This window comes from Coregonus clupeaformis, chromosome 17 (genome assembly GCF_020615455.1).
Source record: "Coregonus clupeaformis isolate EN_2021a chromosome 17, ASM2061545v1, whole genome shotgun sequence".
NCBI lineage: Eukaryota > Metazoa > Chordata > Actinopteri > Salmoniformes > Salmonidae > Coregonus > Coregonus clupeaformis.
The window spans coordinates 53995983-54021129 of NC_059208.1; the positions used below are offsets into that span (position 1 = coordinate 53995983).

The 25147-nt window shown below is 45.1% G+C and overlaps 1 protein-coding gene across 2 annotated transcripts in view; it reads left to right on the forward strand.

Annotated features, from left to right (window-relative positions):
* Nucleotides 1-25147, forward strand: part of LOC121586747 (cyclin-dependent kinase 6) — a 93984-nt gene that overhangs the window by 48655 nt on the left and 20182 nt on the right. For both annotated transcript variants that reach the window (XM_041903697.2, XM_041903696.2), the window contains exon 5: nucleotides 19053-19162. In XM_041903697.2, the coding sequence (XP_041759631.1) occupies nucleotides 19053-19162 (110 nt within the window). The remainder of the gene's footprint in view (nucleotides 1-19052; nucleotides 19163-25147) is intronic.

Sequence of the window (25147 nt, forward strand, 5' to 3'; positions counted from 1 at the left end):
TTTGAATCAGCTGTGTAGTGCTAGGGCAAAAAACTAAATGTGCACCCCTTGGGGTCCAGAGGACCGAGTTTTGGGAACCCTGACTTAACCATTCGGACTGACGCAGAGCTGGAGGAGCAAACCAGGGTGTCAAACACTTCAACATTTGTAAGTCGCTCTGGATAAGAGCGTCTGCTAAATGACGTAAATGTACATTTGAGTTTGGAGCAACTTCTAAATTTGACGTTTGAAGAAGCATGGATAAACATCAGAATCTGAAGTCAAATTGGTAAAACCGTGAGATCTTGTTGGTTTTTCACTGGGCTCTGATGTCCAGAGATAGCAGGACAGAGGAGTACAGAGAGCGGGAGAAGGTCTGAAAGGACTCTTTTTTTGTGTGGGGATGGAAGCAGGGAGAGATGAGACGTTTTAGATTAGCAGACCTTAAGGGTATTTCAGGACTAACTGAGAACATTCAAGACTAACTGAGGACATTCAGGACTAACTGAGGACATTCATTTGACATTATATGTGGGAATTGTGATGTGAATATATACTAATACGTGCCAAATATGTATAGTATTATATCACTAATACAAAATAATGTCCAGGGGAGACATTGTTTCATTTCTAAATGTTTTGGCATCAACTTTGCTAAGCACTACCTAGAGAAGGAAACAGACTGTGAAGTTAAGATGTGTCATCCAATGTGTGCCTGGCCAGACTCAGTCATGCTGTCAGTCATGTGGTCTCCCTCTGGTTCTATTTGTTTGTCAGAAACTGAGACATGGCCACATCATGTTAGTTAGGCAGTTAGAGCTTCTGTTCTGGAAATTCACCTGGGAATCCACCTTAGGCATCGGGGACAGAAATACCGACCCTATGTGTTTCGTGAGCATGGGACCTTTGTTCCTGATTTAATGTTCCTGTGTGTGTGTGTGTGTGTGTGTGTGTGTGTGTGTCTGGAATCCCCCCTATCTCCCTCCCTGTGTGGAATCCCCCCTATCTCCCTCCCTGAGTGCTGTGTCTCCTCTGACTCAGATAAAGAATGCACTGCCGTTGCTGTACTCAGTATGCAAAAACGCAACCCATTCACAGTGCTAGACACACACAGTACACACACAAACACACGTGTGCGCACACATATGCACACACACAGGGGCACTCAAACACACACACACACATGCACACAGACACACTCAAACACACACACTCATAGTAGGATTTCTCCCTTTTTGTCTGATGGTAAAGGATGGTACCCACCAGTGACCAATAAACAGAGAGTGACTCATTTAGACATGAAGGTACACAGTTACAGGCAGAAGCCAAGCAGCTCAGGTACGTACAACTCATTACCACACCTGGCTCTACGTGATTTATTCCAAACTACCAGGGGTACTGAGAAATGCTGTCTCTGAATAGAAGAACAGTTATGATATGAATCAATATGAGTCATATTCTGCTTTTAAACTGAGTATATGAGTGCTGAACTTACATAAGGTGCAGAAAAGGCCTGTTGGATCTTTCTTTCATCAACTGAAACTAGTCTAAAGGCAGTTGACAGTTGATGAGAATTTACCTTCTCTTTTATATGTGTTGTGTGTGTGTGTGTGTGTGTGTGTGTGTGTGTGTGTGTGTGTGATGGGGTTGCTGCTTCTCTCAGAGGCCCCCTGACAGTTCCTGCCAGTGAGTCCCACCTCCACCCCTCCACCATCCCCCCCTGAGTGAAAGGGGGACTCAGGGACCACCCATCAGGTGGCGCAGAGGTGCAGATTAGGTTGACCCTGGGAGTAGCTGGGGGTCCCCTGGGGGTCTGATGTTTTGGTGATTGTTTTATATTGACCTCAGCCTCCTCACACCTGATTGTCTGTCTCTGAGTGACAAGCCGATGTGTAAAGCTGTAGAGTTAAGCTGACGGCTTCCATCAAATTGAGGATTATCAACCTTTTGCTTTTCTCATAAGCACATGTATAAGGAGCACATTGAGGGGAAAATGTTATATATTTTGGCCCCTAAATCAAAAGTATTGACATCTTGTCCCCCCACACCAGACCTAAGCCCTAATGGTCTATTTCCTCAAAGCATATTTATAACAATATAGCACCTCATTATTATAATGTATTTGGCCTGTGGGGGTTTCCCTGATTGTCCGTCCTTTCATACCAAGGCCAGTCATTGTAATGGGAATCAGACTGATTGGATTGTCCCATGAAAGCCATTAAGCTAGGTCTCCTTCTCAGGCACGTACACACACACACACACACACACACACACACACACACACACGTACACACACGCACACACACACACACACGTACACACACGTACACACACACACACACACACGTACACACACACACAAATGCTCTCAGAGATGCTTCAGGGATAATTTATTCAGACTGATTGTTGTTACATATTTGCAGCTACCAAAATAAACTGTGGCCGTTGTAATACCCAGGGTAAAGAGACATACAGTACCAGTCAAAAGTTTGGACACACCTACTCATTCAAGGGTTTTTCTTTATTTTTACTATTTTCTACATTGTAGAATAATAGTGAAGACATCAAAACTATGAAATAACACATATGGAATCATGTAGTAACCAAAAAAGTGTTAAACAAATCAAAATATATTTGAGATTTGAGATTCTTCAAATAGCCACCCTTTGCCTTGATTACAGCTTTGCACACTCTTGGCATTCTCTCAACCAACTTCACCTGGAATGCTTTTCCAACAGTATTGAAGGAGTTCCCACATGTGCTTAGCACTTGTTGGCTGCTTTTCCTTCACTCTGCCGTCCGACTCATCCCAAACCATCTCAATTGGGTTGTGGTCGGGGGATTGTGGAGGCCAGGTCATCTGATGCAGCACTCCATCACCCTCCTTCTTGGTAAAATAGTCCTTACACAGCCTGGAGGTGTGTTGGGTGATTGTCCTGTTGAAAAACAAATGATAGTCCCACTAAGCCCAAACCAGATGGGATGGCATATCGCTGCAGAATGCTGTGGTAGCCATGCAGATTAAGTGTGCCTTGTACTGTATACAGCATGCCCTGTACCAGTCCCATTTCCCCCTCTGCCTGGGCCCGTGACTTACCTTCTGCTTCTTCTCACTGAGGTCAATGGTGTATGAAGATCCCCACAGGGTTGAATCCTCAGGGTAAACTAGACAGATAAAATCGTGTAGTTGAGGGTCATATCATAACTCTTTCGTAACTCATTAACAGCCCTCCACCACATAAAAATTAAGTTGGTCAAAATGTCTAATTAAGTTGGTCATAGTGGTCCATGATGCACACATGAAGGGTCTACATGTATGAATTATATGCAGTCAAAGTAAAGTCAAATCTATTTTCCCATTCATGAAGCATTTATAGCCAAGCACTTTATATTAATTAACTGTGCAGTTTGCCACTCTGATCTAGAACACCAATATTAAAGGTCTATGTATGAATTCTATGCAGTCAATGTAATGTCATTTCTATTTTCCCATTCATAAAGCATTCATAAATCATTTATAAATCATTTATAAAGCATGCTTCACTAACTAAAAAGAATAGACACAACACAGAATGTTAAAGCCAGGAAATATTAACATTTTATTTACATTTTCCAGATGTAGCACAGAAAACAATTGCTGAGGACATCATCGCCGAAGAATCCTACTATTGAAATTATTTTGTTTGATTTTTCTTGAATAGATTTAACAAAGATTCATATTCAAAGCATTCATATACTACTAGCCAAGGAACTTAATTTATTTTCCAATCGTTTCGTTCTGAACGGAACCATAATTATTTTATTCCGTTCCACTGTTCCGACCAGCAAAGTTCTGAACCGGTTCGAACCCCAAAAAAGTTACGGTTTATATAGTTTCTTTCTGTTCCTTTTTAAACCTCTGAAATCATAAAAAAAAAAATAGTTTAGCTCAATGTTAAATTACTTCACCAATCAGTGCAGATAGAGTAGTTTGCTATGGAGCAGGCAAGCTATTTAAATGCATTGGACAGACAAGTGTAGGGCGCGAGATGCGACTAACATTTGGCGGGTGGGGAGAGAGCGAGAGAGGGTGGAGGAGGAGGTTTAGCTTGAAGTGCTGGGCATCTTGTTGTTATGACACTGGAGTACATTTCTGAGTGACAGAGTGAGGGCTTTGCAAAGGCGCTTTGTTGCGTTTTCTGTGGGACTGGGAAAGATTTTCCCAGAACATAAAATAACGTTATTAACCGGTTCCCGTGCTTTTAAAATAACGGTTCTGTTCCTGAACCAGTATAGATCATTTTCGTTCCCGGTTCTGATTCTGTTCCTCTAAAATGTTTGTTATTTTCCGGTTTTTGGTTCTGTCCTCAAACCGGTTCCAACCCCTGCTACTAGCACAGGGTAGTAAAGCTAGCTAGCATTTCACCCTTGTTAGCTAAATTAAGCCTCTGGCACAATGTCAACACGTTTTCCAACTCAGTCAATAAACATTACAAAATCGTCATAAAAACTCATGAAACATTTAGTTAACAATGTTATTTCACTATTTACATTGTACTTTTGCACATTACAAACCTTTTAAAACGGGACAAATGAAGAGACAGAAACCAGTTGCTTTTTTTTAAAGCAGAGGAGAGGTTAGAGGTCAGCCCTGCGTTCTTCTGGCTTATTATTAGCAATTTTCCTTATTTTAAATGTGCAAACAGACAATGTCAGTCATGAACTAGTGAACAAAAAGGTTAACTAAATGTTTAATTTGTTTTTTTGTGATTTTTGTAGAAGCAAGAGGTCACCAGGAAGTGACATTTCACTGACCTCTCACTCTCCTATGCAGCTAAAATGGAAAGAAGGTCGTCAAAGACAGTACAGTAGGAAGATAGGCTAAGACTGCTTCTCCAATAGAAATCCCTGATCACACTTGTAGGCGATGTCATGGCAACATTGGCTAGCTAAGCTCATGCGTAGAAACACGTCATCGGGTCTAACGGTCGTCTCGCACCGAACTGCGCATGTGCAGGCCGTCAAATCAAAGGCACTGCTTCGATATAAGGTTGTTTTTGACGAAAATGAAAACGTGTTAGTTTGTAACTTTCACGAGGTTGGAGTAATAATATGTTAATCTACTTAAGACATTGGCTCGAATCTAGGTTGTGCCTTTAGATTTCAAGAAAATTAACATTTAGATTTCAAGAAAATTAACAACTAAGGAATAATTTTTCACTTCTCTCATTGACTTCTCAAACCTGGTCTGTTTCCAAGTGTTCCCGGAAATCTCGCGATGTTGCACCTCTGGGTTTAGAAACTCTGTGACGTCATGATGTTTCTCATAATTTGTCCTGTTGTTAAAGGTTCGTAATCTTCAAAAGTACAATAATTGAAGTATTAAAATAGTGAGGTAGCTACCATTGTTAACAAAATGTTTTATGAGTTTAATGACGATTTTGTAACATTTATTGACCGAGTTGGAAAACGTGTTGACATTGCCAGAGGCTTAGCTAGCTAGCTACATAAGTGAATAAGGGGGAATACTAGCTAGCTAGTGTTACCATCCTGTGTTAGTACGTTTTACTCACTTAAATTGCTATGAGTCTCAAATGGGGAATTGAATTTGAATCCATTGAATATGAATATTTTCTTTGTATTCAAGAAAAGTCCAACAGAAAAATGTCTACAATATAGTAGGATTCTTCAGTGATGTCCTCAGCAATTGTTTTATCTGCTAGGTACATATGGAAATATTAAATACAATACATATTTCCTTTAAAATGTTGTGTTGTGTCCATGTTCTTTTTGATAACTGAGGCAGGTTTATAAATGCTTTACAAATGCTTTATGAATAAGAAAATAGAATTGCATAGAATTCATACATAGACCTTTAATATTGGGAAATGGGTCTGGTACAGGGCATGTCATATACAGTATCAGCATCATTTTGAAAACGTGGTTTGGCCTTTTGGCATATTAACTAACACTGGTGTGACAGAAGCACATTTTTGAGAACAGCTATAATCATGACACTACGCTGTCATTCTAATGATGCATCTATTAAGATACCTAAATATGAGCTCTTGCATAGCATGACATGAATGCGCTATAGATATGCTATGGACATACTGTATTTCATTAACCTTTAATAATGTGGTTGGGACCTGTTCTAACGCATTCATTAAATACTTATAGATGTGTAATGAATGCGTTATGGACATGTAGTTAAGGTAAATCGTTACCAATTCCTCTTTTTATTTTTCATAGCCTGGTCCCAGATCTGTTTGGACTGTCTTGCCAACTCCTATTGTCATTGTCACAGAGTTGGCAAGACAGCGAAAACAGATCTGGGACCAGGCTACACTTTTCCTGCCTGCCATGTTTGCAGTGAGTAGCGCGGCCCCACAACAAGTAGTGCCATTACCGTGGGAGTCATCTGGCCAATGGAATGAATTCCTCATATTGGCAACACCTAGTGACCGACCAGCCAACCACCGCTCGGGTCAGCTCGCTTCTTGCTGCTCGCACCCGCTGGCTTGCTCGCTAGCCTGCCTCATTCTGAATATTCTTTGAATATTCCCTAAGGATGAAGTAGCCTGGTCCCAGATCTGTTCTGGCAAGACAGCACAATAGGATCTGGGACCAGTCTACAGATAAATTATATCTGTGGCAGGAAGGTGTGATTACTGTTATTTGGTGATGAGTCGTACAAGCAATGTGTCGCTCTGCACACACAAGCTTGTTAGCTAGCTAGCTTCTCTGGTCCCAACGTTAAGCCAACTCTGAAGTTCAAAGTCATTAAAAGTTCCTCCATAGGTATAATTCTGGGGGCCTAATTCCGATAATGCATGTCATCACAAGATGCCCAGAGCTTCAAGCCAAGCCTCCTCCTGCACGCTATCTCGATCTCACCCCACCCGCAAAATTTCAATTGCATCTCACACCCTACACTTGTCTTTCTATCACGCATGTAAACAACTCACTGAGCTATAGCTCACCAGCTCCACAGCAAGCTGCTCTATCTGTACTGCACGATTGGTGAAGTAATTTAATGTCGAGCTAAATGTTAAAAAATGTTTATATCGTTTCTTTCTGTTCCTTTTGAAACCTCTGTAATCAGATTTTTTGTACGTTTAGCTCGACATTAAATTACTTCGAACCGGATCAAAACTTTATTTTGCTGGTAGGAAAAGTGGAACAGAACGAAAAAATTTAAGCTTCTGTTCAGAACGAAATCATTGGAAAATAATTTTGGTTCCAACCCCTGGTACTTTTATTCTTGCTCCGATCTAGACTTTGATTAGAAGCCAGTCAGATGCCCCTTTTGCTTATGAAATGACTGGTTTCTATGTTTACATTTTGAATTCCCCACATTTTAATTCTCCATCTTGAATTGCATGACCGTGCAAGTAATGATAAGTAATCAATGCATTTATCAGTACATTCCATCTCTCTTGAGACCCAATACCTCAACAGCTAATTTCGGTCTGTTAGAATCGAGGATGAATCTCATGGAGGGTTTTGTCTGAATCCAGTCCTTCGTGTTCTCAGTGCCAGACAATGTGCTTCCACTCTGGACAGACACTCAGGCAGCAACTCTGCTCAGTTTGGAAAGGGAAAACCCCACACAGCATGCAGGAGAGCACGTGCATCCCTCTCTGGGAATGTTTAGATATCTCCTCAACGGTTCGGCTTGGAGGGGGGGAGGAAAACTTCCCTCTCTCTCTCCATGCTCCAACTGCAGTGGGGAGAAGGGGCTGTCCCCAAACACACACACACACACAGATATGAACACATGCACACACACACAGCGGCTGAGAGCACAATGCACAGTGAACATCTTATTTGGTATTTCCTGTGTAACCCCTACCGCCAGCCAGCCAGGCAGCGCACGTCCTGCACTTCAGGCCTCGTCTGTATTCATTGTTGACGGGCTCTTGGCCATGTTCCAGGTGGGGAAAAGGGGGACTGATTGGGGGGTGAGGGAGTCAGGAGTGGTTAGGGGGGATATTAAAGCCTTGCCTGTACCCGCATTGAATAAAAGAAAATGACAGCATATATGAGGAATTTTCAGACTAATGATGTGCGGATGTGGTAGCTAGGCTATGGGAAAGAGGCTGACTGTGCTGTCTTTGTTCGCTGGGAGAGGGCCCCATGCAGCATTCCTGTACGCTGTGCATACTTTGGCAACTGTTGCGCTCCGTTCTTTTAGCTGTATACAGTTTATGAGAGCAGCAGCATAAACTTTATACAGTTAAAACTCTGACCCTGCTGTGAGGGTGTTGTTGTTGTCTTTCTTGGCTTGCTGTGAGGGTGTTGTTGTTGTCTTTCTTGGCCTGCTGTGAGGGTGTTGTTGTTGTCTTTCTTGGCTTGCTGTGAGGGTGTTGTTGTTGTCTTTCTTGGCTTGCTGTGAGGGTGTTGTTGTTGTCTTTCTTGGCCTGCTGTGAGGGTGTTGTTGTTGTCTTTCTTGGCCTGCTGTGAGGGTGTTGTTGTTGTCTTTCTTGGCCTTCTGTGAGTGTGTTGTTGTTGTCTTTGTTGGCCTGCTGTGAGGGTGTTGTTGTTGTCTTTGTTGGCCTGCTGTGAGGGTGTTGTTGTTGTCTTTCTTGGCCTGCTGTGAGGGTGTTGTTGTTGTCTTTCTTGGCCTGCTGTGAGGGTGTTGTTGTTGTCTTTCTTGGCCTGCTGTGAGGGTGTTGATGTTGTCTTTAGGGCGGCAGGTAGCTTAGTGGGTAAGAGCGTTGTGCCAGTAACCGAAAGGTCGCTGGTTCTAATCCCCGAGCCGACTAGGTGAAAAATCTGTCGATGTGCCCTTAAGCAAGGCACTTAACCCTAATTGCTCCTGTAAGTCGCTCTGGATAAGAGCGTCTGCTAAATGACTAAAATGTAAATGTAAAATGTATTTCTTGGCCTGCTGTGAGGGTGGTGTTGTTGTCTTTCTTGGCCTGCTGTGAGGGTGTTGTTGTTGTCTTTCTTGGCCTGCTGTGAGGGTGTTGTTGTTGTCTTTCTTGGCCTGCTGTGAGGGTGTTGTTGTTGTCTTTCTTGGCCTGCTGTGAGGGTGCGTGTACTGTCAGTACCTTCTATCTGCATTGTGTTCAATAATGTACAGTAAAGTACATTACAGTAACTACTGTCTTTCTACAAGGCTTCCACTATTTCAGTCCAATGATTGCATAGGCCGGCCAGGAATTCTGCTTGGTCTGTCACATAGGAAGGACAAACGTATAGGGTCAGGAGGTTTTCCTGGTCAGGGCCTAATTACACATGATTACATATGACAGTTAGGGTCAGGAGGTTTTCCTGAACACACGACCTGACCAGGCAGGTAAAACTCTTGTCCCTAAAGCATTGGAAGAAACCTGCTGTCTCTCTTTCTGTCTCCATTTTGTCCTTAGCCAAACATTTGATGGAAAGGTCCCTTTAAAGGTGTCTGTCTGTCCGGGCCGGGGGCCCTGTATGGTAGAAAACAATGTCGCCATCAGGACCAAGGTTTCTGTGTCCCAAATGACCCTATTCCCTATGTAGCGCACTACGTTTGACCAGGGCCCATAGTGCTCTGACCAAAAGTAGTGCATCACATATGGAATAGGGTGCCTATTTGGGACGCAGCTGTGTTGAAGGCAGGGGCCTTTCATCCTGGGCTTCCTTTGAGACATACATTTTTATTTTTATTTTATTTAACCTTTATTTGCCTAGTTAAATAAAGGTTCTTATTTACAATGACAGCCTACCCCGGCCAAACCCGGATTGAATGTAAACACGGGCTGCCGGCTATGCCCATCAGCCAGGCTAATGACTTCCACAGTGGAAATCAAAGAGAAACACTGGCTGGGGCAATAGTGGTGGTGGGGTGGGTAGGGGGGTACTGGAGGAGGGCAGGAGAGGGGTGAGAGGGTGAGGTAGTATGACACAATGCCTGCTGAATGATTTCTTTAGCCCTCCACACTGGTCCAGTCTTTAACTGCACTGTTGTACTGTACACAGTGCTGCGATGGAGAGAGAGAGAGAAGCACCACGAGAGAGGGGCAGTGGTGGAAAAAGTACCCAATTGTCATACTTGAGTAAAAGTAAAGATACCTGACTCAAGTAAATGTGAAAGTCACCCAGTAAACTCTCCCTCGCCCTCCATTTGGCAAATCTTACCATAATTATATCCTCCTGATTCCTGCTTATAAGCAAAAACTAAAGCAGGAAGCACCAGTGACTCGGGTAATAAGGAAGTGGTCAGATGAAGCAGATGCTAAGCTACAGGACTGTTTTGTTAGCACAGACAGTTAGCATATGTTCCGGGATTCTTCTGATGGCATTGAGGAGTACACCACATCAGTGCATCGATGACGTCGTCCCCACGGTGACCGTATGTACATACCCCAACCAGAAGCCATGGATTACAGGCAACATCTGCACTGAGCTAAAGGTTAGAGCTGTCGCTTTCAAGGAGCAGGACTCTAACCCGGACGCTTATAAGAAATCCCGCTATGCCCTTCGACGAACCATCAAACAAGCAAAGAGTCAATATAGGACTAAGATTGAATCGTATTACACCGGCTCCGACGCTCGTCGGATGTGGCAGGGCTTGCAAACTATTACAGACTACAAAGGGATGCACAGCCGCGAGCTGCCCAGTGACACGAGCCTACCAGACGAGTTAAATTACTTCTATGCTCGCTTCAAGGCAAGCAACACTGAAGTATGCATGAGAGCATCAGCTGTTCCGGATGACTACGTGATCACACTCTCCGTAGCCGATGTGAGTAAGACTTTCAAGCAGGTCAACATTCACAAGGCCGCAGGGCCATACGGATTACCAGGACGTGTACTCCGAGCAACTGGCAAGTGTCTTCACTGACATTTACAACATGTCCCTGACTGAGTCTGTAATACCAACATGTTTCAAGCAGACCACCAAAATCACTGTGCCCAAGAACACTAGGATAACCTGCCTAAATGACTACCGACCCGTAGCACTCACGTCTGTAGCCATGAAGTGCTTTGAAAGGCTGGTCATGTCTCACATCAACACCATTATCCCAGAAACCCTAGACACATTCCAATTTGCATACCTCCCCAACAGATCCACAGATGATGCAATCTCTATTGCACTCCACACTGCCCTTTCCCACCTGGACAAGAGGAACACCTACGTGAGAATGCTATTCATTGACTACAGCTCAGTGTTCAACACCATAGTGACCTCAAAGCTCATCACTAAGCTAAGGACCCTGGGACTAAACACCTCCCTCTGCAACTGGATCCTGGACTTCCTGATGGGCCGCCACAAGGTGGTAAGGGTAGGTAACAACACATCTGCCACGCTTATCCTCAACACTGGGGCCCCTCAGGGGTGCGTCCTCAGTCCCCTCCTGTACTCCCTGTTCACCCATGACTGCATGGCCAGGTGCGACTCCAACACCATCATTAAGTTTGCAGATGACACAACATTGGTAGGCCTGATCACCGACAACGATGAGACAGCCTATAGGGAGGAGGTCAGACACCTGGCCGTGTGGTGCCAGGATAACAACCTCTCGCTCAACGTGATCAAGACAAAGGAGATGATTGTGAACTACAGGGAAGAAAAGAGGACTGAGCACGCCCCCGTTCTCATCGACGGGGCTGTAGTGGAACAGGTTGAGAGCTTCAAGTTCCTTGGTGCCCACATCACCAACAAACTATCATGGTCCAAACACACCAAGACAGTCGTGAAGAGGGCACGACAAAGCCTATTCCCCCTCAAAAAGTTATACAGCTGCACCATCGAGAGCATCCTGACTGGTTGCATCACTGCCTGGTATGGCAACTGCTCGGCCTCCGACCGCAAGGCACTACAGAGGGTAGTGCGTACGGCCCAGTACATCACTTGGGCCAAGCTTCCTGCCATCCAGGACCTCTATACCAGGCGGTGTCAGAGGAAGGCTCTAAACATTGTCAAGGACTCCAGCCACCCTAGTCATAGACTGTTCCCTCTGCTACCGCACAGCAAGCGGTGCCGGAGCACCAAGTCTAGGTCCAAAAGGCTTCTTAACAGCTTCTACCCCCAAGCCATAAGACTCCTGAACAGCTAATCAAATGGCTACCCGGACTATTTGCATTGTGTTTAGTGAGTCCGCCAGATCAGAGGCAGTTGGGATGACCAGGGATGTTCTCTTGATAAGTGTGTGAATTGGACCATTTTCTATCCTGCTAAGCATTCAAAATGTCATGAGTACTTTTGGGTGTCAGGGAAAATGTATGGAATAAAAAGTATATTATTTTCTTTAGGAATGTATTGAAGTAAAAGTAGTCAAAAATAGAAATAGTAAAGTAAAGTACAGATACCCCCCAAAAACTACTTAAGGGGGGGCAACACGAGAGGGAGAGAGAGGGAGGGAGGCGGATGTGCTTGGTCAGTGAGGCTTGCCTTGGAGGATCCACTGTGCTGCCTGTTCTGCCTGCTCTCTGTGCTGCCTGTTCTGCCTTCCTGCCTGCTCTCTGTTCTGCCTGCCTGCCATTTCCTCTCCAGTGTGCAGCAGAGTGAGAGGATGGATGCTTTCAGCAGAAAGGAATGCCCAGAATGTTGTCCTTTAATCTGGAGTCAGCCAGCCAGGCCACGGCTGCTTTATCTGACTGCCTCTGTTCTGTTAGCAGGCAAGCAGCAGCTCCACACAAGCAGAGCTAAAGGAGAGGCATGCCTACCTCTGTCTGTCAGTCAGGCTAGGGAGGGTGGGAGGGAGGGAGGGAGGGAGGGAGGGAGGGAGGGAGGGGGGAGGGAGGGAGGGGGGAGGGAGGGAGGGAGGGAGGGGAGGGAGGGAGGGAGGGAGGGAGGGGAGGGAGGGAGGGGGGGGGAGGGAGGGAGGGAGGGAGGGAGGGAGGGAGGGGGGAGGGAGGGGAGGGAGGGAGGGGGAGAGAGGGAGGAAAGGAGGGACAGAGAGATGGGGGTAGGGATAAAGAGGGGGAGGGAGCAATATTTTATTTATTTTTTAATTTTTTTAACCAAGTTAAATGAGTATCATAATAGCCTTGATTCATGTTTTTTCTTAAAGGGGCAATCTGGGATTCAAACAACAATCAAATCCATAAATGAAATGTATTTTATGAAGCCATTTTTACATCAGCAGTTGTCACAAAGTACTTTACAGATACCCAGCCTAAAACCCCAAAGAGCAAGCAATGCAGATGCAGAAGCACAGTGGCTAGGAAAAACTCCCTAGAAAGGCAGGAACCTAGGAAGAAACCTAAAGAGGAACCAGGCTCCGAGGGGTGGCCAGTCCTCTTCTGGCTGTGCTGGGTGGAGATTATAAGAGTACATGGCCATTAAGGCCAGATCATTCTTCAAGACGTTCAAACGTTCATAGATGACCAGCAGGGTCAAATTATAACCACAGTGGTTATAGAGGGTGCAGCAGTTCAACACCTCAGCAGTAAATGTCAGTTGGCTTTTCATAGCAGAGCATTCAGAGGTCGAGACAGCAGGTCGACGAGAAGGAGAGAGAGAGGGAGTGAGGGAGAAAGAGAGAGAGAGAGAGAGTCAAAACTGCAGGTCCAGGACAAAGTAGCACGTCTGGTGAAACAGGTCAGGCTTCCATAGCTTCAGGCAGAACAGCAGAACTGGAATGGCAGCCCGACCGGTTGGACTGGGGACAGGGACAGCCAGGAGTCATCAGGCCAGGTAGTCCTGAGGCATGGTCCTAGGGCTCAGGTCCTCCAGCTGCTCCGTTGTTTCACAGAGTGAAGCCTGATTTATATCGAGAGGCCAATGTGTTTTTTGGATAGAGAGAGTGAAACATATGTGTGCTGTAGTAAGAGAGACATAGGAATGTGTGTTATTGGGGACTCAGACGGAGGTGTATAAACTTTATTGGAATAGAGAGAGACAGACACATGTAAGGGTTATATAGAGAAATGTTTTAGAAAGAGGGAGGAGAGGGAGGAGAAACGGAGGAAGGAGGTGCTTAGCAGCACTGACAGTGGCCAGAAGGAAAAACACATATTCTGGGTCTGCATAGGGCCATAGGTCAATGAGGCTTGGAAAGGGAAATACTTTATAAATCACCTTCAATTGGTACATGCAGCATATATCATTTGTTCATGAAATGATGGTCCTTTAACCATTATAACGTATTCCTAGTTGTGCTTGTCTTTAGCCAACTCCTCTGACTATAATTGCCATGCCATGGAATGCTCTACATGCCATACCAAACACATCAATATCTTGGACGAGGCTATGGCTCTATAAAAGACTTACTGTATGTTTCAGCAAGTCTTCTCCGGGCTAATTCTGCATGGTAACAACACTTACTGCAATGCACTTCCTGCTGTGTCTGTCTGTGGCCTGGCCTTCGAATAACGACGGATATACTTAAGCCCTCACATCATTGACTATGTGGTTCTTCCTAGAAGTCTGCTGCAGTGCAGCCTAGTTGTGTTGTGGTGTTTGAGAATAGATGCAATGGAAAAGATTAACATGAGAAAACAGCAGGTGTCTGTCTCTCTCAAAGAGACTTAACCACAGGAAAGAGTTTGATTGGGTTAGATATTGCACACATACATCTATCAATGTTTTATATAGTGATATCTGTCTCTCAGTTTGTGGTGGTATTTTCCCCTGAGTGTTCGGTAATTTCATTTTGAGGTACCCTTTTGGTTGGAAATATGGAAGCTAGCATCAACACTCAATTCAGTTCAAGGGTTTGTATAGAACATAGTTATGATGTAGGGCTGTGGTAAGAGAGAGAGTTAGATATATGAGATAAGAAACCAAAGAACTGTAATGAAACTTCACATGATGACAGTGATGACATTTAATGGTCCTGTAGATTAGGCAGGACAATGACCACTTCATTCATACTTTTTATAAACTCAACTCACCCACACATGAAAATAGGTTTCAGTGCTCTAAAATCTTCAATGGCCTGCCTGAGTTCTTTTTTTAGAATGAGTCATGTGCATTTCATCTCGGGTCACATGACACAAGCTAACCAACACTGAAGCTTCAACTTCCTCTACGTTTCCACTTAGCCAGGAAGAATGATCTGAGAAAGTCTCATCTTAGCACATGGCTCTAAAAATACATCTGACCATTCTATCAGTTCGCAAGAAGAACGTGATGAGGTTTTTTCATGTACTTTAATCAACCTCATCACACACCAACGCCAGTGAACTCTGTCTTCCAGATACCTGATGATAGTCTGGTAGATAATTTAATAACAAAAAGTTATTTATGATTTATCAATCGATCAATAATATAATAATACCTTTAGCAAAAATGTTTATTTTCAATTTACAATCTGTAGAAACAATGAAAATAGAAAGGTTCAGAACTTTTGTAAAACATCACAGTACAGTTGAAAAATATATGGCAAATAGAAATCCAATATGGATGGTGTTAAGAGATAGATGGGTGGTGTTGAATGGAGTTGAAGGATGGGACTAATAACAACTAACAACACTAATAACAACAAGATAACTAATAATGTAAGCATACTGTGTCCATAATAAGTATATAGGTTATAGGTTGAGCGCTTTTGTGAAAGAGCACCGTTAGAAAGATATGACATATAGAAGCAAACCGGATGGACATCATGAAAATGATCGGAGAGGTTGAGGGTAGAGGAAGTTCAGGAGTAAAAACAAACAAAATAGAATTATTGTAAAATTGACTGTGTCCATAAAATGTGTATATAGTATGTATAAGCTGGAAGTAGAGGCCTAAGCGTTGTTGTTCACTAGTTTACTCCAATTAGGGAAGGGGTGGTGGGGTTGGAAGATAATAAAGGGAAATATATTTTTTTAAAGGATATGTATATGTACAGTTGAAGTCGGAAGTTTACATACACCTTAGCCAAATACATTTAAACTCAGTTTTTAACAATTCCTGACATTTAATCCTAGTAAAAATTCCCTGTTTTAGGTCAGTTAGGATCACCACTTTATTTTAAGAATGTGAAATGTCAGAATAATAGTAGAGATAATTACTTATTTCAACTTTTATTTATTTCATCACATTCCCAGTGGGTCAGAAGTTTACATACACTCAATTAGTATTTGGTACCATTGCCTTTGTCACGCCCTGACTCAGGGGACGCTTAAATGTTGAGTCAGGGTGTGTATATTCTTTGTTGTGTGTTTTCTATGTTTTGATCTATTATGTGTAGATCTATGTTGGCCGGTGTGGTTCCCAATCAGAGGCAGCTGTAGCTCGTTGTCTCTGATTGGGGACCATACTTAGGCAGCCTATTGGCACTAGTGGGTTGTGGGATCTTGTTCCGGGTAAGGTTTGTTGTGTGTTAAACCTTAGGACTTCACGTTTAGTTTGTTTAGTGTTTTGTCGTGTGTTTATTCAGTTTAAATAAACATGTACGCATATCACGCTGCGCCTTGGTCTGACCCGTCAATGAACGAACGTGACAGCCTTTATATTGTTTAACTTGGGTCAAACATTTCGGGTAGCCTTCCACAAGCTTCCCACAATAAGTTGGGTGAATTTTGGCCCATTCCTCCTGACAGCTGGTGTAATTGAGTCAGGTTTGTAGGCCTCCTTGCTCGCACATGCTTTTTCAGTTCTGCCCACAAATGTTCTATAGCATTGAGGTCAGGGCTTTGTGATGGCCACTCCAATACCTTGACTTTGTTGTCCTTAAGCCATTTTGCCACAACTTTGGAAGTATGCTTGGGGTCATTGTCCATTTGGAAGAACCATTTGCGACCAAGCTTGAACTTCCTGACTGATGTCTTGAGATGTTGCTTCAATATATCCACATCATTTTCCTTCCTCATGATGCCATCTATTTTATGATGTGCACAAGTCCCTCCTGCAGCAAAGCACCCCCACAGCATGATGGTGCCACCCCCGTGCTTCACGGTTGGGATGGTGTTCTTCGGCTTGCAAGCTACCCCCTTTTTCCTCCAAACATAAGGACATTTCTCCAAAAAGTACCATCTTTGTCCCCATGTGCAGTTGCAGACCGTAGTCTGGCTTTTTAATGGCGGTTTTGGAGCAGTGGCTTCTTCCTTGCTGAGCAGACTTTCAGGTTATGTCGATATAGGACTCGTTTTACTGTGGATATAGATACTTTTGTACCTGTTTCCTCCAGCATCTTCACAAGGTCCTTTGCTGTTGTTCTGGGATTGATTTGCACTTTTCACACCAAGGTACGTTCATCTCTAGGAGACAGAACGCATCTCCTTCCTGAGCGGTATGACGGCTGCGTGGTCCCATGGTGTTTATACTTGCGTACTATTGTTTGTACAGATGAACGTGGTACCTTCAGGCATTTGGAAATTGCTCCCAAGGATGAACCAGACTTGTGGAGGTCTACACATTTTTTCCTGAGGTCTTGGCTGATTTCTTTTGATTCTCCCATGCTGTCAAGCAAAGAGGCACTGAGTTTGAAGGTAGGCCTTGAATTACATCCACAGGTACACCTCCAATTGACTCAAATTATGTCAATTAGCCTATCAGAAGCTTCTAAAGCCATGACATCATTTTCTGGAATTGTCCAATCTGTTTAAAGGCACAGTCAACTTAGTGTATGTAAACTTATGACCCACTGGAATTGTGATACAGTGAATTATAATTATAATCTGTCTGTAAACAATTGTTGGAAACATTACTTGTGTCATGCACGAAGTAGATGTCCTAACCGACTTGCCAAAATATATATATATATATATATATATATATATAATTTGCGAGAGAAAGAAAACATATGGGGGATTGGAATTGATGCAGACAATTACATTGATGGAAGTTACAATCTATCTGCAATATTAAAGCTGATCTACCCCCTAAAATATTATTTGACCCAAAATCAACCCTCAATACAGCTACTGCATAATTATCATACACTTACACACTCTCATGTGACGTCATCGTCCAGAAGGTACAGTCCGCATTAGCAAGGCCAAAGGTGAACATGCAACCTTGTAGTAACTGGTCTGCTACCAAACCGCAGGGCAGGCTTAGTTTTGTTCAGAGTTCATCATTCTCTCACTGTGTTGGACAAACATGCAAGGCATTTGGAAAATATCGGTCTTTGCTAACACGGCGATAAGCAGAGCGAGAGATAGAAAGAGAGACAGAGCAGCAGCGGCTGCCGGGGCCTCGGGCCAAATGACCGCCATAAGAAAAACTGGAGAGGGAAAGCACCTGGAAGCGGTCCACGTTCTCGCGAGGGGTCACTGAGTTTTGTCTGGCGGTTTTCCCTACTGTAGCTGTTAACAGTGCTGCTTTTCCTGTAGGCTAACAGTCAGTCGACACAGCTACCAGCAGAGTACAAGCATAGAGACGTGTGGGGAGCAGCTCTGGCTCTGGCACAAAATGGCTGCCTGCTTTTTTCCCAAGTGGGCGCTGCTACATGTTAGTAGAGCAAGAGGTGTTCCACACTCCCTCCCCAAGCATTGCAAAGCACTTTCAAACCTGATGTCCGCGGGGGAAACGCAATATAAGTACAATGTAGTAGTATTATTCTAAAGAGCTAAGTTGTACTGGGGTTTGTTTGAGTATGACAGCTGCTTGACAGTCGTGTTAATCCTGTGAAGGCAGATGATCTAGTTTTAATGGACACACACACAGGGACCAGCGCTGAGTTCCCTGATGGCTCACTATGGAAACATTGTGTGATCTGGGCATACCAAAACGGGAGCGCTCCCAGAGACCTGCCCTGCCAGATATGATTTCATACCTTATGTAACCCAGAGACAGGGGCACAGAAACATTAGCCCTCCTGTGTGTGTGTGTGTGTGTGTGTGTGTGTGTGTGTGTGTGTGTGTGTGTGTGTGTGTGTGTGTGTGTGTGTGTGAGCATGCGTTTGTGTGTGTCATCTGGCGTTCTCAGGTAAAACACTTAAAGAGAGAGGACTGTGAGGGAGGAAAGAGGAATGTGTCTCAGGTATCAGGAGTGCTCTGGTCTAAGCTTCTCCTCCTTCTCTTCTCCTCCTCTCCTTTCATAGTGTGGGTGAAGGCTGTGGGTAGAGGCTCTAACCTAATGCATACCAGAGGGCCACATTTTTATGTCTGTGTATTGGAAGAACATGTAAGAGAAGGGTGTGTTTGTGTGTGTGTGTGTGCGCGCGTTTTTACAGAATGTCTATTATGTGTGTGTATTAATGTGTGTATTAATGCGTTGATTATTGTAGGTGGTGACGTTGTGGTACAGAGCTCCAGAGGTGTTGCTCCAGTCCAGCTATGCCACCCCAGTTGACCTGTGGAGTGTGGGCTGTATCTTCGCTGAGATGTTCAGGAGAAGGTGAGTGGTCCTGGTACACACACACACACACACACTGGGAGACACTGCACATTGACCTTGTGTCATCTGTGACATCTTTTCAGTCTCCCTAGACCACACGTGTCAAACCCATTCCACGGAGGGCTGAGTGCCTGAAGGTTTTCACTCCTCCCTTGTACTTGATTGATTAATTAAGGTCAGTGATTAGTAAGGAACTCCCCTCACCTGGTTGTCTAGGTCTTAATTGAACACAAATTAAAAGGAGAAACCAGAAACCAGCAGACACTCTGCCCTCCATGGAATAAGTTTGACACCCCTGCTACATTCTTAGAAAAATGCTATCTAGAACCAAAAAGGGTTCTACCGGGAACCAAAAAGGGTTCTCCTATGGGGACATCCAAAGAACCCTTTTGGAACCCCTTTTCCCAAAGTCGGTCCTCGGGACCCCAAAACGTGCACCCCTTGGGGTCTCGAGGACCGAGTTTGGAAAACCCTGCTGTAGACAGACGGGTTGCTTCCGACAATGTACCAGTGCTCCAGCTTAACAACGTCTGACGTAACAGAACGTCAATTTGGCATAGAGCAACTACGCTGCCCACATCCCCGTGAAACAAAATAGTAGCTATCAAGGTGAAGATCATGGAGGTTATTTTTAATGAGTGCATTTCGCAAGTGGCTAGTTTGCATCAACTACCTTCATTATAACCACTGCATAGGTTTTGCCTTCAAACTATGGTTTCGAGGCATGTCTGCCTCGTGATTTGTTGGGATAGTTGTCTGTCTGAAGAGGACCCTCCCTGGATTTTTTGTTGTTGTTGCCTTTTCAAAGTTACCAAGACAGTCCGTCATGATTCCCAGACCCTAGTCGCTGCTGTTGCCTAGGGTCGGGTTTCCGATACTACCATCTTTCCGCCTCAAGACCTTGTTAGACCACTGAGCTAAAGCCTAGGGCGACATTAGCACTGGGAGCTAATAGGACACACCAGAAGATAACACACACACACAAGCAAACACACATGCACACACACAGAACAGTGGCATTTGAGGTCATTCACCATTGACAGTAAACACAACTCTCTAATGGTCAACCTGGTGTTTGTGTAGATGTCATCAAGAAAGGTCATGTATACATTCAGCACACAACAACCTGTGTAACATTGATTAGTGGCGGTTCATTCATTGCCTTGTGTATGAGGCTAAATGAAGAGACATATCTCAGAAGTCATCAGGACCAATGTGCCTGACTAGTTATTTTTTGCCATGACAACATAGCCAGTGCCTTGTTCTCACCAAGCCTGCCTGTCTTGCAGTCTGTGTCCCAAATAATAATAATAATAATAATAATAATAATATGCCATTTAGCAGACGCTTTTATCCAAAGCGACTTACAGTCATGCGTGCATACATTCAAATGACACCCTATTCCCTTTATAGTGCAGTACTTTCGACCAGGGCCGATATGGCTCTGGTCAAAAGTAGTGCACTATGTAGTGAATAGGGTGCCATTTGCAACGCACTTGTGTCTCATTGTGAAGCCACATACACTACATGGCCGAAAGTTTGTGGACATCCTTTCAGATTAGAGGATTCGGCTATTTCAGCCACACCCATTGCTGACAGGTGTACAAAATCGAGTACACAGCCATGCGATCTCCATAGACAAACATTGGCAGTAGAATGGCCTTACTGAAGAGCTCAGTGACTTTCAACGTGGCACCGTCATAGGATGCCACCTTTCCAACAAGTCAGTTCATCATATTTCTGGCCTGCTAGAGCTGCCCTGGTCAACTGTAAGTGCTTTTATTGTGAAGTGGAAATGTCTAGGAGCAACAACAGCTCAGCCGCGAAGTGGTAGGCCACACAAGCTCACAGAACAGGACCGCCGAGTGATGTAGCGCGTAAAAGTCATCGGCCCCCGGTTGCAACACTCACTACTGAGTTCCAAACTGCCTCTTGAAGCAACGTCAGCACAATAACTGTTTGTCGGGAGCTTCATAAAATGGGTTTCCATGGCCGAGCAGCCTCACACAGGCCTAAGATCACCATGCGCAATGCCAAGCGTTGGCTGGAGTGGTGTGAAGCTCGCCACCATTGGACTCTGGAGCAGTGGAAATACGTTCTCTTGAGTGATGAATCACGCTTCATCATCTGGCAGGCCGACGGACAAATCTGGGTTTGGCGGATGCCAGGAGAACGCTACCTGCCTGAATGCGTAGTGCCAACTGTAAAGTTTGGTGGAGGAGGAATAATGGTCTGGGGCTGTTTTTCGTGGTTCGGGCTAGGCCCCTTAGTTCCAGTGAAGGGAAATCTTAACGCTACAGCATACAATGACATTCTAGACAATTCTGTGCTTCCAACTTTGGGCAACGGTTTAGGGAAGGCCCTTTCCTGTTTCAGCATGACAATGCCCCTGTGCACAAATTGAGGTCCATACAGAAATGGTTTGTCGAGATCGGTGTGGAAGAACTTGACTGGCCTGCACAGACCCCTGACCTCAACCCCATCAAACACCTTTGGGAGGAATTGGAACACACACTGCGAGCCAGGCCTAATCTCCCAACATCAGTGCCCGACCTCACTAATGCTCTTGTGGCTGAATGGAAGCAAGTCCCTGCAGCAATGTTCCAACATCTAGTGGAAAGCCTTCCCAGAAGAGTGGAGGCTGTTATAGCAGCAAAGGGTAGACCAACTCCATATTAATGTTTGACGAGCAGGTGTCCACATACTTTTGACCATGTAGTGTACCTCTGACCACAGGTACAGAAACCCATTGGCACTTTTTGTAATGTTGCTCTCCAGACCTAGTGCAGTGATTTCATAAAACTGGAAAAGTAAAATGTACGCAAAAATTATGATGTTGATTCTCAAGCTGTCCTGTTCTTGACAGAAACATTCATAAAAGTAAAGAGACAATGTGATGGTAAGGCATTATATATAAAGTTTGAAAGGTAACGGATAGTTCATTTACGAGTTATATGAAAAATCCAACAGCTGTATGTTTTTCATGGAATTAGTCGACTTGGGGGTTTCCTCACAAATATTGACTGTCCCTTGCTGCTACCTGGAAATATGATTTCTACTGGTGTTATATTTTTTGTCAGTTTGGTTATCAAACCGTAATAAAATTCCTCCACAGTTGGCTGTGGTTGCAGGCAACAGAGGATTCAGTTTCTTGATATAGGTATTTGTCAGTTTGTGGTGTAACGTACTTCTTCTACTGAAATCCCAAGCTGTTAATCAATCCTCCCTCACATCAGAAAAATACATGCAACAATAAAGAGTCAAGTTGCAGCCTCTTACTGTAATACAATGTACAGTTGAAGTCGGAAGTTTACATACACTTAAGTTGGAGTCATTAAAACTAGTTTTTCAATCACTCCACAAATTTCTTGTTAACAAACTATAGTTTTGGCAAGTCAGTTAGGACATCTACTTCGTGCATGACACAAGTCATGTTTCCAACAATTGTTTACAGACAGATTATTTAACTTATTAATCACTTATATTTCACTGTATCACAATTCCAGTGGGTCAGAAGTTTACATACACTAAGTTGACTGTGCCTTTAAACAGCTTGGAAAATTCCAGAAAATGATGTCATGGCTTTAGAATCTTCTAATAGGCTAATTGACATCATTTGAGTCAATTTGAGGTGTACCTGTGGATGTATTTCAAGGTCTACCTTCAAACTCAGTGCCTCTTTGCTTGACATCATGGGAAAATCAAAAGAAATCAGCCAAGACCTCAGAAAAAATACCTCCACAAGTCTGGTTCATCCTTGGGAGCAATTTCCAAAACGCTGGAAGGTACCACGTTCATCTGTACAAACAAAGGTACGCAAGTATAAACACCATGGGGCCACGCAGCCGTCATACCGCTCAGGGAGGAGACGCATTCTGTCTCCTAGAGATGAATGTACTTTGGTGCGAAAAGTGCAAATCAATCCCAGAACAACAGCAAAGGACATTGTGAAGTTGCTGGAGGAAACAGGTACAAAAGTATCTATATCCACAGTAAAACGAGTCCTAAATCGACATAACCTGAAAGGCCACTCAGCAAGGAAGAAGCCACTGCTCCAAAACCGCCATAAAAAGCCAGACTACAGTTTGCAACTGCACATGGGGACAAAGATCGTACTTTTTGGAGAAATGTCCTCTGGTCTGATGAAACAAAAATAGAACTGTTTGGCCATAATGACCATCGTTATGTTTGGAGGAAAAAGGGGGTGTCACGAACAGAAGAGGACCCAAGAGCGCAAGTTCAAATTCAGAGTTCTTTATTCAAGGTTACAGGCGGGAAGAGGAGTCCCAGGGGTGTCAGGGGTCTTTCAGGGTCCTCCTGTGGGTACCTGTGCTCCGGGGGTCACCAAATGTCCGGGGGTGTCCAGTCCAAGTGCTTAGTGTGTGTGTTCCCCAGTGATGGAGCGGCGTATCGGGCTGAGGGTGGTGAAACGTCTGGGCACGCTCATCTGGTGGTCGGAGACCTGGGGGAACACACACACACAACAGCAATATGAATGGCAGGCAGAAGTACAGATCAGGGCTGGGCAAATATCGTGGTGAGAGACAGAAGGCAGAAACGAGTTACCGGAGGGGCTGAAGATCGGAGAGTAGTCGAGGTCCAGAAGGCAGGTTGGGATAGACGGGGCAGTAGAACAAGGAGGCAGTCAAGAAAGGATCGGTATCACAAACAGGAGTCAGAGCGCAGACAGGCAGGTTACTGGTCCGGGTTTGAAGACGATCTGACAGGGCTTGGCTGAAAACCAGGGCTTGATATACTGGGAGAGGTAGTGGGGAAATGCAGTTCAGCTGGCAGAGTAATTAGAACAGAGTGAGGCAAGGTGAGGATGGTGAGTGGGAAATGCAGTGCAGCTGGCCAGGTAACAAGAGCAGAGCAGGGCAGGTGGAGCTAGTTAGGCTGAGTAGAGAGAGGGAGGTGAGCAGAGTGGAAGATAATTGAATGCAATTAATGTTGCTACCAGGGAGAGAGAGTGCTCATGACAGGACCCCCCCTCCAAGGGACGGCCCCAGAAGTCCCAAGAACAACATCATGCCGGGAGGGTGGAGGGGAGCAGGCGGCGGGTCAGAACTCCTCCGAGCGGTCCGAGTGAATCTCCTCATCCTCAGAAGGAGCTGGAGGGTCACGGTCGGGAGACAGGACAGGCACTGAGACAGGAGCAGGGCGGGCCGGACGGCTAGGAACCCCTCTTGGACGGCCCCCTACGGATTGCAGGCTGATCAGGATGTAGTCGGTGGAAGTCAGTGATAAGGGTCCGGTCCACTATCCTCCTGGCCGGGATCCAGGTCCTCTCCTCTGGACCATATCCCTCCCAATCAACGAGGTACTGGAGACCCCTACCCCTTCGCCTAGAGCGGAGCAGCCGCCGGACGGTGAAGACAGGACCGCCATCTACGAGGCGCGGAGGAGGTGGCGCCGGAGCTGCAGGGACCAGGGGACTTTCATGGACCGGCTTGACCTTGGAGACGTGGAAGGTGGGGTGGACCCGCATGGAAGCGGGCAACTGAAGTCGGACCGCCGTTGGACTGATGACTTTCTGCACAGGAAAAGGACCAATGAAGCGAGGGGCCAGCTTTCGTGATACAACCCGCAGCGGCAGATCCCGGGCAGACAGCCAGACCTTCTGACCAACCCGGTAAGTAGGTGCTGGGGTCCTCCGTCGGTTGGCACCGACGGCGTAGCTGGTTCCAGACTTCAGGAGCACAGTGCGAGCCTGGGCCCAAGTGCGGCGGCAGCGGCGGGCATACGCAAGAGCAGACGGACAGGTGGCATCCGCCTCCTGGCTGGCAAACAGTGGAGGTTGATACCCGTAGACACACTGAAAGGGGGAGAGCCCGGTGGAGGAACTGGTGAGTGAATTATGGGCATATTCCACCCAGAGCAGGTGTTGAGCCCAGGCCCGGGGATTTTGGGAAGCCACACACCTCAGTGCCTTCTCCAGCTCCTGGTTCATGCGTTCAGTCTGGCCGTTTGACTGCGGGTGGAATC